This window comes from Glycine soja, chromosome 19 (assembly GCF_004193775.1).
Source record: "Glycine soja cultivar W05 chromosome 19, ASM419377v2, whole genome shotgun sequence".
Lineage (NCBI taxonomy): Eukaryota > Viridiplantae > Streptophyta > Magnoliopsida > Fabales > Fabaceae > Glycine > Glycine soja.
This window is the reverse complement of record NC_041020.1, coordinates 47,524,740-47,536,690: the sequence shown is the minus strand read 5'-3', so window position 1 is coordinate 47,536,690 and position 11,951 is coordinate 47,524,740. Positions and strand designations below refer to the sequence as shown.

Below are 11,951 nucleotides of genomic sequence, written 5' to 3'. Positions count from 1 at the left end.
TGAAAAGTCATATCTCTTCTTAAGTTTTTGAAAAACCACTAAGGGCCTACAAATATGTGTGACTTATCTATGAAAGTTTTCAGACTTTTTTAGAACTTTATTATCTTATCATCTCAAAAATAAATCATTGGTCAAACACTTGCAAATTAATTAAAGATTTTTCTTAGAACTTCATCTTGTATCTTCTTCTCTAAATTGAGAAAAACATTTATACTTTCTTTAAAGACTTATTGAGATCAAGAGGTTGTTTGTTTCTTGAATTGTGAATTTCTTGAACACAAGAAAAATGGATCCCACGAAGTGGCCGAACCAAGATAAATTGAGTTTGTATTTTTCTTTTTCCTATCTTGATTATTTTATCTTGCATACTTGAAGTGATATAATTTTTCATTTTCATCTTATTCTTAACATATAGATTTACAAGGGGATTTAGAAGTCAATTTAAAGATGAATTTTTTAACTTAATTCATCCCTTCCTCTTAAGTTATTAAGATCACTTGTCCAATGGATAACATTATCTAATGTATCTAAAAAAAGAATATTATCTAAAATATACTATTTAAGGATGGGAACGGATTGGTTCATATTGAATTCGAGACATATTTTGATCCAAATCGGTTGAATTTTAATAGGTTTGAAATGATTTGCATTTTTTTCTTGTATAGGTCTCCAACCATGTTTGGGTTGATTCATATCGAATAATTGGATATTATTAAATTTTTTAAAAAAAAATTGGTTAAAAAGAAAAAGAAAAAAAAATTAATGTTAAATTGCTATTAAATTATCAAATCAGTCATAAGTCATGAGAACCAAAAGCTCAAAATAGAACTAAAATTGCAAAGACATTATCATTTTTTAATATAAACACTTTTAATAAAAATATTTAAATAAATAAAAGATGTCATTTAATGAGGTGGATCGATTCGGGTTGGATCTTTAAAATAATTAAAGAATGGAGAAGACAGAATTTTGTTGGCATGGTTGAAGTTGAAGGAAAGAGGAAGCGTTGGGTTACAGAATAAGATGAGCGTCATTTATCTTTCAAGATTTTTTATTATTTATTTTAAAAATATTCTCTTCTCTGAAAAAAGATGAGCATCATTTTGTGATTTTTAATGTTATTGGAATAGTGTTTTTTGAAAACTAAAGAAGATATTAAAAAAATATATGAAGAATATAAAAGTAATTTTTACATAACGAAGCATATCAGAAAAATACATTCCATGCATCGTGTTGACATGTTATATACTAGTTATTATTTTTAAAATGACGTATCACGTAAAGACCTGCAATCCTGCTAAATATGCTCTCACTCTTTGGTGGACAGACTTAAGAAAGCGACGATGGGGTTCAAATTGAATCTACTTTCTCGATTTTTGTTGGGTCATTTGAACTGATAATCGAAGCAAAATTAGAAATAGGCAGAATGCACATTATAATTTATAATTTGTTTTATTTTTTGTTTTTTGTTTCAGTAATGACACTTTAAGTTAACGATCAACAAGTTGGTGTCATCATTGCAATGCATCTTGCTGTAATCTTTCTCTAGCCAGCTAGCTAGTGAGAAATTCGATTCCTGGAAGAAGAGAACAGATTATTAATAGGGTCTTCCTAACAAGTATCATTAGGACATGTTAAGAAATTAAAAAAAATATGTTTATTCTAAAAATTATAGGAAAGTGTAAGAAAAATCAAGAATAATCCACTATAAATATTTTTTCTTTTGATTCCCTAATAATGTGCTGCAAATATTAGTTATCATTTATCTTATTAATATTATCACGATGACGATGATAAAAGAAAGTCGTAAATTTCTATTTGATTGATTAAGCATTTGCCTTAATTAACGGTTAAATTGATTAGACCAAAACCTTAAAAGAGGAGGGAAACAGCGTACATGATCTGACATAAAAAGTGTGCATTTGGGACTAATAAGGATGCGGTTTTAGCTTTTAGTGTGGTATAAGCTACTTGAGAATCTTTAGAAACTTATAGCTCGGTTTGTGTTGTGTAAGGGATTTTCTGATCCGAATGAAAAGAAGAAGAAAAAGTGTTGGTGGGTTTCCATGTTGGTTTGAAGCTATTAACTATTAAGCCATTCCTTGCTCTACCTCGAGGGAAACCCACCTTCCTTTAATTCTTTTTTAAATATTTCATAAAACAACATGATATGATACCCAACAAGACATATATGCTGCTGCTTTAATTCCCCCCCCCCCTTCCCTTGTACTTGTACATTACTTAAACAGAAGGGTCTTATGACATTTCTATTTCCATTTATACACATTCATTATTAAAGATGTATGCATTTTGGCCCATTTCTATTTCCATTTAAACACATTCCTTTCAATTTTTTTTTAATATTTTAGATAATCTAGCCGAATTAGTTCTGTCTAGTGGTATTAAACTTTGGCTTCAAATAATAATCTGATTGCTCAACCGCTTGAGGGAAGAATCAAATAAGACGGTTGTCATAGTGTATAGCAATTTAGAAATGATGGTGGCAAGTGAGCTACAAGGATTTTTCATGTCCCTGGGTTCAAAGAAGCCATCCTTCCACCGTGACAGGAATCTGCCTTCCTCTTTCACTGGTAGCAGAGTGAACTTGCTTCATTCAAAGAATGTAGCATCTGGTTTTCGTCTAGGAAAATATTTTAGTGTTACACAGAGAAATACAACCAGAAGATTTTTGGCTACTTCTACTCTTGCAGATGTTGCAAATGATTTTATGGTAACTTACTTTCATTTTGCTTCCCGAATGATGTCTTAGTTTGTGTTAATACTTCATGTTTCCATGAACAGTTTCTGCTCCATTGAAAGCCTTGGACTTGTTTATCCTAATCTTGACTTTGAACTTGATTACTGATTATTGACTTCGTTTTTACCTGGTTTCTTAAGTACAAAAAGTATTCATAGTCATGGAGAGCTATCATAATTAAGTTATATTCTTTTGGACACATTACACTCACAGGTTTAATGAAATTTAAATACCCCTCCCTTATTTGAAATTACTCGATCTACATAATCACATAAGAAATTAGGAGAGGTCTGTATTAACAGGAAGGATATATGTGTAGGTAAAAAAAACGGAGGGATGAGGGAAATTTTGTTAAACTATGTGAGTGTAATTTGTTCTATTCTTTTTAATCAGGATATATGAGGACTTGAATATGAATTTACCTAGATAAAATTGCATTTCAGGCCCTTCAATCACCAATACTTACAGGAAGAGAAGCCAACCCAAAGACTGTTGCATCGATCATATTAGGTGGTGGAGCTGGAACTCGTCTATTCCCCCTCACTCAAAGAAGGGCTAAACCTGCTGTAAGTTATTAACTTCGCTAATCTGTGTGTATCTTTTATGTTATTCCAGGCCTAGGCTTAAGTTCATTCATTTGTGTGTGTCTTTTTATGTTCTGCATGTTATGTGATGCTCAGGTTCCATTTGGAGGATGCTATAGGCTGGTGGACATACCAATGAGTAATTGTATTAACAGTGGAATTAACAAAATCTACGTCCTTACACAATTTAATTCTCAGTCCCTAAATCGCCACATTGCTCGAACATATAATTGGGGAGGTTGCATTAACTTTGGAGGTGGTTTTGTTGAGGTACTCAGTCTTATATATTATTTTTATTATATTTTACCTACCTTTCAAGTTGTGTCTCACTTATTGACATGGTATACACAAACTTAAAAGTTTGATTTCTATGCACTGTTACATTGTCAACTGATCATAAATTATGTTAGGTATGACTTGTATGGAAGTTATGTGATTGGATAATGATACAAGTATAAATCTGCTTTACACGGTCAATGCATAAACTATATTCTTAACTAAAAGTTGGTTATGATAGGTATTAGCAGCAACTCAGACACCTGGGGAATCAGGAAAGAAGTGGTTTCAGGGTACAGCGGATGCTGTAAGACAATTTCTTTGGTTGTTTGAGGTATTATATAATTCCTTATCCTGTTCATATAATTGTATTTGGAAGAATAGTCCATTTGTCAACAAGCTATGGATTACCCGAATTGTAAGTGTTTAAGAAGGATTTATGTCATTCTTACATTTGCAAAACTGATCGGTGTTTTTGGGACTTGAATAGGATGCTGATCATAAAAATATAGAAAACATTCTGATATTGTGTGGTGATCAGCTATATCGAATGGATTACATGGAAATTGTGCAGGTTGGTATTAGCTGTTAATTTGTTGTTTTTTTCCAATTCACTTACTGTGAATATTTCACACGTGAACTGATCTAATGCCTGCAGAAGCACATTAATTCATGTGCTGATATATCAGTATCTTGTCTCCCAGTGGATGGCAGGTATTCTATGTACAGTTTCCTCTATTCCATTATACATATTTTGTTTCTGAAGTATTTATGTTTTCTTCCTTTTGACCTGTAGTCGGGCTTCTGATTTTGGATTAGTGAAGGTTGATGAAAGAGGACAGATATGCCAGTTCCTTGAAAAACCCAAGGGCGAATTGTTAAGATCTATGGTTGTTCCTTTTCCAATTTTCTCTTAAAAAGATTGAGTGATAATCTACTACAGTTATCAATCTGAAATCACCTGTTTCTGATTGAAGTACTTGTTCTCATAGCATGTAGATACAAGTATTTTTGGACTATCAGCTCAAGAAGCAAGGAAATTTCCATACATTGCATCAATGGGTATATATGTGTTCAAAATAGATGTTCTGCTAAAAGTTCTCAGGTGATTAATTCACTTTTTTGCGCTTTGTATTTTCCGTGTTGGTTCTTATTCTCCCATTTTTAGTAGAACAATCAGTTTTTGTAGTAGGAGGTGATTATATGAAGGTAGTGAAGTAACTGTGCCCTTCCCTCTGTGCAATAACTGATGAAGGTGATATGATCTATTTTGCATCAGCACACAAATATACAGAATGTGTTCTGATGTTGGTCATATGTATGAAGTTCCATGAATCTCTTTTATCTGGTATCTGATAGAGGAAAAAGAAAACTTGAAGCATTCTGAATAAATGCTTCAACAACCTGATCCTGTCATATTATGGCAGCGAAAATGTAGAGGTTGTAAATAAGATAACAGAAACTTGGAAGTTTCAAAAGTCCAGAGGTAATAAGCAAGGCAAGGAGGCAGTCCAACATTTCCCTCCTTAAATTAGTTGGTCAATTATGTTACTACCACTACTGAGTTAACTAAATTTTCCTAATCTATATAGGCAACATCTGGAAACTGCACATAATTTTTCCTCTTTTATGAGATACCATGAAATGAAGTGAATGTGATGTTCAAAGCATGAATTCTTAGTTACCACTTGTTGCTCCCAAGAGAAAGTGAGAGACTCCGATTAAAATTAAGAACAAAAAAATAACCAAGTCTTATTCTACTAGGGAAGGTTGGTTACCTTACCTGGATCCAACACTGGCATTAGGCCTATGCAAGACAAACTTAAACTGAATAATTAACTTGTGGTCGATACTTTTACGATTGGTTGGATTTTCATCGTTTCATGAGTTACACTCTCAATTATAGAAAGCTTTGGATTAACATAGGATTTTTTTAAAACTCAAATAAACAATTAAATATGGTGTGATTTTCATTCTTCTTTGATGACAAATTCGCAGGGGTTGTTATCCTAACGCAAATGATTTTGGATCTGAGGTCATTCCCATGGCTGCAAAAGATTTTAATGTCCAGGTAATTGCTCAAAGTGAAAACTACTCAAGTTATACAAATTATTCGAGCGGAAGGATTTTGCATTGTCAAATATTCATCTGTCAATATAGTTTTTGATGAATGCATTGAACTATTATATTCTATTTTCATTGTAAATAATCAAGATTGGTCTTTGTATTTCATCGCAGGCATGTCTTTTCAATGGTTATTGGGAAGATATTGGGACTATAAAATCTTTCTTTGATGCAAACTTGGCTCTTATGGACCAGGTAGGTCTTTTACGTACTATTTAAAAGTTATAGGTCTCAGTCAGAAAACCGAATCCACTGAGTTTACACAAGCTGCAATTTATTGTTCTTCCATGTTGAAGCGGCCCAAGTTTCAGTTGTATGACCAGTCCAAGCCTATTTTTACATGTCCTCGGTTCCTACCACCAACTAAAATGGAGAAGTGTGAGGTAAAACTGTTAAAATTAGTCCATATAACTAAAATTTGTGATTCTGACAGAGCCTAATGAAACTGTGCAATAACTTCAATTGTAGGTAATTAACTCTTTAATTTCAGATGGTTGCTTTTTAAAAGAGTGCACAGTTGAACATTCCATTGTGGGAATCCGATCAAGACTTGATTCTGGAGTGCAGCTAAAGGTAACCTTTATCAGGAGCTAAGTGTTATCTTGTCCTAAGTTCTCATCATATTTCCCTTCCTTTATTCTGTCAAATGTATGGGAATGAATGTTTTCTGTTCAGCTTCTCTTAACCTGAAATGAAGCCATATTAGTCATACTTAATGACAATTACTTCACAGGATACCATGATAATGGGTGCTGACTATTACCAAACTGAGGCTGAAATAGCTTCTCTTTTAGCAGCGGGAAATGTTCCAATAGGCATTGGGAAAAATACCAAAATTGTGTAAGAATTCTGAAAATTGAAAATGCTGTCATATTTTCACATTATACAGCTTAATGCATGAACAAATTTACATGGTGTTGAATTTTACTAGTCTTTAGATTGACATGCCTTCAACACGTGTTTACACATATGGACATAAAATGATGAAAAGTTGAAAGCAACAAACAATTATTCTTCTAAAATAGAAGTATAATAAGAAGGATATTCATACCATATATCTATGTGGAGTTTTACAACTGTTTCCATCTCTCCTGTTAGGTTTTTTTTTATGATTACTGCATGCTAGTCTATTTTTTATGACTCCTGTGCTAATGTAAGAATTGTATGCAGGAATTGTATAATTGACAAAAACGCAAGAATTGGAAACAATGTAATTATTGCAAACAAAGACGTAAGTAATAACTTGGTTGTAGAAGTTTCTCCAACCATTTTTCTTTTGGAAGTTATTTCTTGTTCCTACTACACTTCTCGTTTTCAAAATTGGGGGCAAATGGTTTCTTTGTTCAATTGGCAAATGAGATGTTAGTTGTGATTTTTTTAATAAATGAGAAGATTTGTGTCACACCAAGATTAGTAGAGATACATAGCTGTTCTTTTGATAATTATTGCTCTTCCATGTAAAAAAACTCATTGACAAATAATAAACCAAAGTTAGGCCTTAAACATTTTAAACATATCAATTACTATGGAGTGTATTTAAAATTAACTATAAAATGTTTGACATATTCATTCAGAACATTTTAAACGTTGTATTTTGATTAGATTTAAGTGACATTTGTACTTGGGATGCAGAATGTGCAGGAAGCAGATAGACCATCAGAGGGGTTTTATATTCGATCTGGAATCACGGTGGTGTTAAAAGAGTCTGTAATAAGCAATGGTACAATCATTTAATGACTGGTGCAAGGTGGTGGCAAAATACAACATCGGAGGATATATACAGGCTTCAAATTTTCGCACAGAATAAAATTTTACGGTCTTGGAAGTAAGGGCTCAAGTATCAATTTTTGAATCTTCAATCATGGGAATCAATCAAGAACGTACACATTCATTTGGCACAACATTTTTTGTTGGCTCATTCAATTGAGAGAGCAACAAAATTATGCGGGCAATCAAGTTCTTTTCATAGCTTTATTATTTGTATCGCTTTTATAAGCCAAAATAGTAAAAAAAAAAAAATAGTTGAGATTATTTGCAAGATTGAATATTACTTTTGGAATAAGAGAAATATAGCCATCAATCTCAATAATAAATTGTGGGTTACACGTGAAAGTGTTAGGTATGTTCTGTTGTTCAAGAATCATGACTCATGGGACATGAATTATAATCAAAGAGAAGATATCCACACCAGCTAATCTAATTCTTTAAATTTAAATTTATTTTAAAAGTAAGCTATGTAAAGTCCATTTGTTTCTTATCAATTTTCTAATCTAGATTGTTGTCTTTTGATTTTATGTTAATTTGTTGATTTATGGCTAGTCGTTTTGTTATTATTGTATGTTCTAATAGTTTCAATTGCAATCTGCAATAGAAATTTTTTGTTGTTAAAAACAACCTAAAATATATTTTCTCGATGTTCTTTCATTCTTTGCTGAATAAAAATAAAGTTATATTAACATTTTTTTCCATAACAATTTAACTTGTCATCTTTGATTTTAATTTTCAATAATCTTCTTAGATGGTCATTCATATATTTTTATTTATTTTTATCTTAGCTCATATTTGTCTTCTATTTTTTGTCATTGAATTTTGTCCGCTTTTAATCTTTTAATTTTAAAATGTATGTTTTTCATTTTAAGCACTATCTAATTCTTTTTTTTATACATGTATAAAGTGTTATTGATAAATCATATTTTGCATGTCAGTATGTGATGTGATATAAACTTTTAACAGATGTTGTATATATTATTTTAGCATGTTTCTTGTTAAGTGTGCAACGAATAACATGAAAATAAGTGTAAAAAGAACTCAAAATTTACGTACGTATAATTATTTTATTGTCTTATTTAACACGAATAAAGTAGTAATTGATAAATCATATTTTATACGGATGAGATATAAGTTCCGACCCGACAATGCTTTATTTGTTGTACTTATTTTTTTTTGACAAAATAAGTGTGAAACAAGAAGGTCCTAAGAATCTATATTCTAAATATGAACATGATTTTTATCAATGATAAAAAAAATAAAATTAATTCAAATAGTTTAAACTTGTACTTTTTAACTTAAATATGAAGATAAATCATATAAAAATTGATAACATGATTTTTAAAACAATGACATTTACGAGTAAAAGAATAAAATAATCAAACATATATGTTGATGAACCAATAAAATTATATATTATGAATTATTGATTCATATTATTTAAAAAATAAAAAAATCATAATATATTATACACAAAAGAAATATGTAATATATTACATAAATAATAGAATATTATAACAATATGATAAATTATAAATATATTATTTAATAATAATAGAGTTTTTGGCTAGTAGAATGGTAAAGAAAATTTGTGTATGAATATGAAAGAGGAAAAAAGATAGAAAGAAAGAAAAAAGCTAGAAAAAAAATTAGAGGACAAAAATAGGGAGAGTGACGTGTCCTGGGAAAAATATAATAGATTAATAAATCACTAATTCATATTATTTAAAAAATGAAAATTATAATATAATATTATATAAAAATAAATATTTAATATAGTACATAAATAATACAAAATATTGCAGTAAAAACTATAAAATACTGTAATAATATAATAATAATAAATAATTTTGACTAATAGAATGATAAAGTTTTTTTTCTTGTAATTTATAAGTATAAATATGAAAGATAAAAAATGATAAAAAGAAAGAGAGAGAAAAGCTAGAAATAAAGAGAAGTTTTGGAGGAAAAAAATCTCACCTAATGTTAATATGTGACCATTCAAAAGCTTTTTATTTATTTATTACGAGTAATAGATAATAGATAATATAGAGATGAGGCGCTTGAAACATGTTGTGATTGGTTCAACAACTGATATGTCATTTTGTACATAATACGCATATGAGCCATATCCATTCCATTGCAATGTCATGTGTCACCTTGTCCCTACAATAAAGAAAAGTAGGTAATAAATTTTGCAATTGATATGTTAAATCCTTCTTTCATATCAGTACTCTCTTTGTTTCATTATGATTATAGTGTAAGAGAAAAATATTATACTAAAATAATTATTATTTTAGTTTTTAATATAATATTAATTTTTTTTTCATTTATATCTCTTGTAATATTAATAATAAATAACAAATTTTATAAATAAATTAATTTTATAAAATTATTTTTTTTCTTGATATGTGTATAACAACCTAAAATAACAAATATTTTGGGACGATGAAGTAATATCATAATAATTTATTTTCATCATTTTCCAACTTTTTGAAAAAGGGAGTTACTTTGGTTCCATTGCCATTGCTAATGACCCCTACCAAGGGGTTGGAACCTATTTTTTTCTTCTACAAATGCCCTTTTCACTTAAATACGATTCTGTACAAACAACAGGGTGATGTTTCCGTTATGTAGTGGGAATGCGAATAAAAAATAAATAATGAAAATATGATTATGTTATGCATTTGTGAACGGAATTATATTTTTGTTGTATTAAAACAAAATATGACTCTATTGAAACAATACATCAAGATCATATTTTCATTGTTCACTAGAGGGGGTGTTAAAAAAATAAAAATATGATTTTGTTATACTATTTGAATATAATGGTATTTCCGTTGTTATTTCAGCGACAATGGTGTCCAAAGGAGTTGCAGAGGTGGCTTTGTGGTGGCACGGTGGTGACTGGACCGTTGGGAAACAGAAGGTGAAGGTTTGCACTGAGGGGTATGGGGGTATTTTCTCATATTTGTAGGGGCCAACAAGGAGCCACTAATAATTTCCTTTAAAAAAATCTTTCTTCCAACCACTTTGACTCTAGTCTAGATTGTGGGTACAATTCTCTGATTCTATGGCCAAGAGCTTCAGAATCTCTTTCGACCATGCTAACAACTTTTTTCCATTTCTTGATTGTCCATTACAAACGTCCCAATGCTTTCATGTTTGTACCTTGCACTAAACAAAATATGCTTCATAACTCTTAATTAATAGACAACCATCATTTCTCTTATAAACCTATATTCATTCCTTAATTGTGTATTTTTCACCCCTACATCTCCTTTATCCTTATTTTAGCATTTTTCCCCAACTTATCCATGCCCTCTTCACTTATCCCAATGAAAGGTCCCCTTGTATTTTTTCCATCAGCCACAAAATTTTCTTTGAAGCTTTATAGATTAATAACACATATATAGGTATACTAAATACCACTACATTTAACAAGACAAACCTCCCTCCAAATGAAAATATATGTATTATTATTCCAAGTTAAAAATAATTTTGTACGCATAGTATCTAGTATCCACCATTGGCTCCCATGTTACTACATATTTAGGATTGAGACCCTCTAGAGCCCCTAGATACTTGAATGTTTCCTTGCATTCTTACAATTCAAACAATCAATCATATCTTCAAAGTTCGAACCAACCTGCATCCATATTAACGAATTTTTACTAAAGTTAACCTTTAAGTCTCGAACTAATTGAAAACAATAAACATATGTTAATAATATCACTTAAATTGCACTTTTTTTTTACTAATGCGCTATTGTCGATTTGCACTTTCAAAAATTTATTTGATATTTTATTAGTTTCAAGTACTAATATGATAATGCCTTCTAATTTCAAGGGCTAAAGTAACGGTTTTCTCCTTTTATTGCTTTAATATTTTGTTTAGTAGCATCACAAAATAGAATAATGTCATTGCAAATTGTGGATGCGATGACTCAATATTTTTTATCTCCCCACCACATATTCATCTCCTTTGCCTTTTCAACCAACTTGTGAAGACTTTTTTCTCCGTTTTAATTTTTGAAGAGGAACTTCCATTAACCAAAACAGAAACCAAAGCATAGTGTATAGATGCTCTGCTCCAGTACTTCATTTATCACAAAAGTATATTTTCTCCATCATTTGCATTAGAAAATTTTGGCTAACTAAGATATATTTTTGAAAATCCTCCTTTAACATCACAAATTTGGTTTCCCTGCTGCTCTTGCATCAAGATTACGTCATTAACGAAAACCCTATCTACTATATACCTATCTCAATAAATGCAATTTAATTCTCATTCACCACCCATCTTATCACTTTACAAAATCTGTTTACAATTTTTCTTACAACATCTTGTACATACTTACGAATGAGGTATATTTATACCTAAATTATTAGCCTCTTGAATAATTATGCTTCCAATTATTTTTCATATAACATGTAATTAAG

The 11,951-nt window shown here is 30.4% G+C and overlaps 1 protein-coding gene across 1 annotated transcript; it reads left to right on the top strand.

Annotated features, from left to right (window-relative positions):
• The first annotated feature begins 2,235 nt into the window (after positions 1-2,235).
• LOC114399696 (glucose-1-phosphate adenylyltransferase large subunit 1-like) lies at positions 2,236-7,929 on the top strand. The gene is made up of 15 exons (XM_028361906.1): positions 2,236-2,731; positions 3,202-3,324; positions 3,439-3,612; positions 3,860-3,952; positions 4,109-4,192; positions 4,277-4,332; positions 4,415-4,508; positions 4,611-4,723; positions 5,617-5,689; positions 5,857-5,937; positions 6,039-6,125; positions 6,211-6,315; positions 6,476-6,582; positions 6,913-6,973; positions 7,375-7,929. The coding sequence occupies exons 1-15, from the start codon at positions 2,495-2,497 to the stop codon at positions 7,474-7,476; spliced, it is 1,590 nt and encodes a 529-aa protein (XP_028217707.1). The 5' UTR covers positions 2,236-2,494; the 3' UTR covers positions 7,477-7,929.
• The last annotated feature ends 4,022 nt before the right edge of the window (positions 7,930-11,951 follow it).

Bases quoted from the DNA above. Each gene is read 5' to 3' on its own strand.
- LOC114399696 (XM_028361906.1), top strand. From the start codon at position 2,495: ATGATGGTGGCAAGTGAGCTACAAGGATTTTTCATGTCCCTGGGTTCA. The intron at 2,732-3,201 runs GTAACTTACTTT...ATTGCATTTCAG, and splicing joins ATGTTGCAAATGATTTTATG to GCCCTTCAATCACCAATACT. The intron at 4,193-4,276 runs GTTGGTATTAGC...TAATGCCTGCAG, and splicing joins ATTACATGGAAATTGTGCAG to AAGCACATTAATTCATGTGC.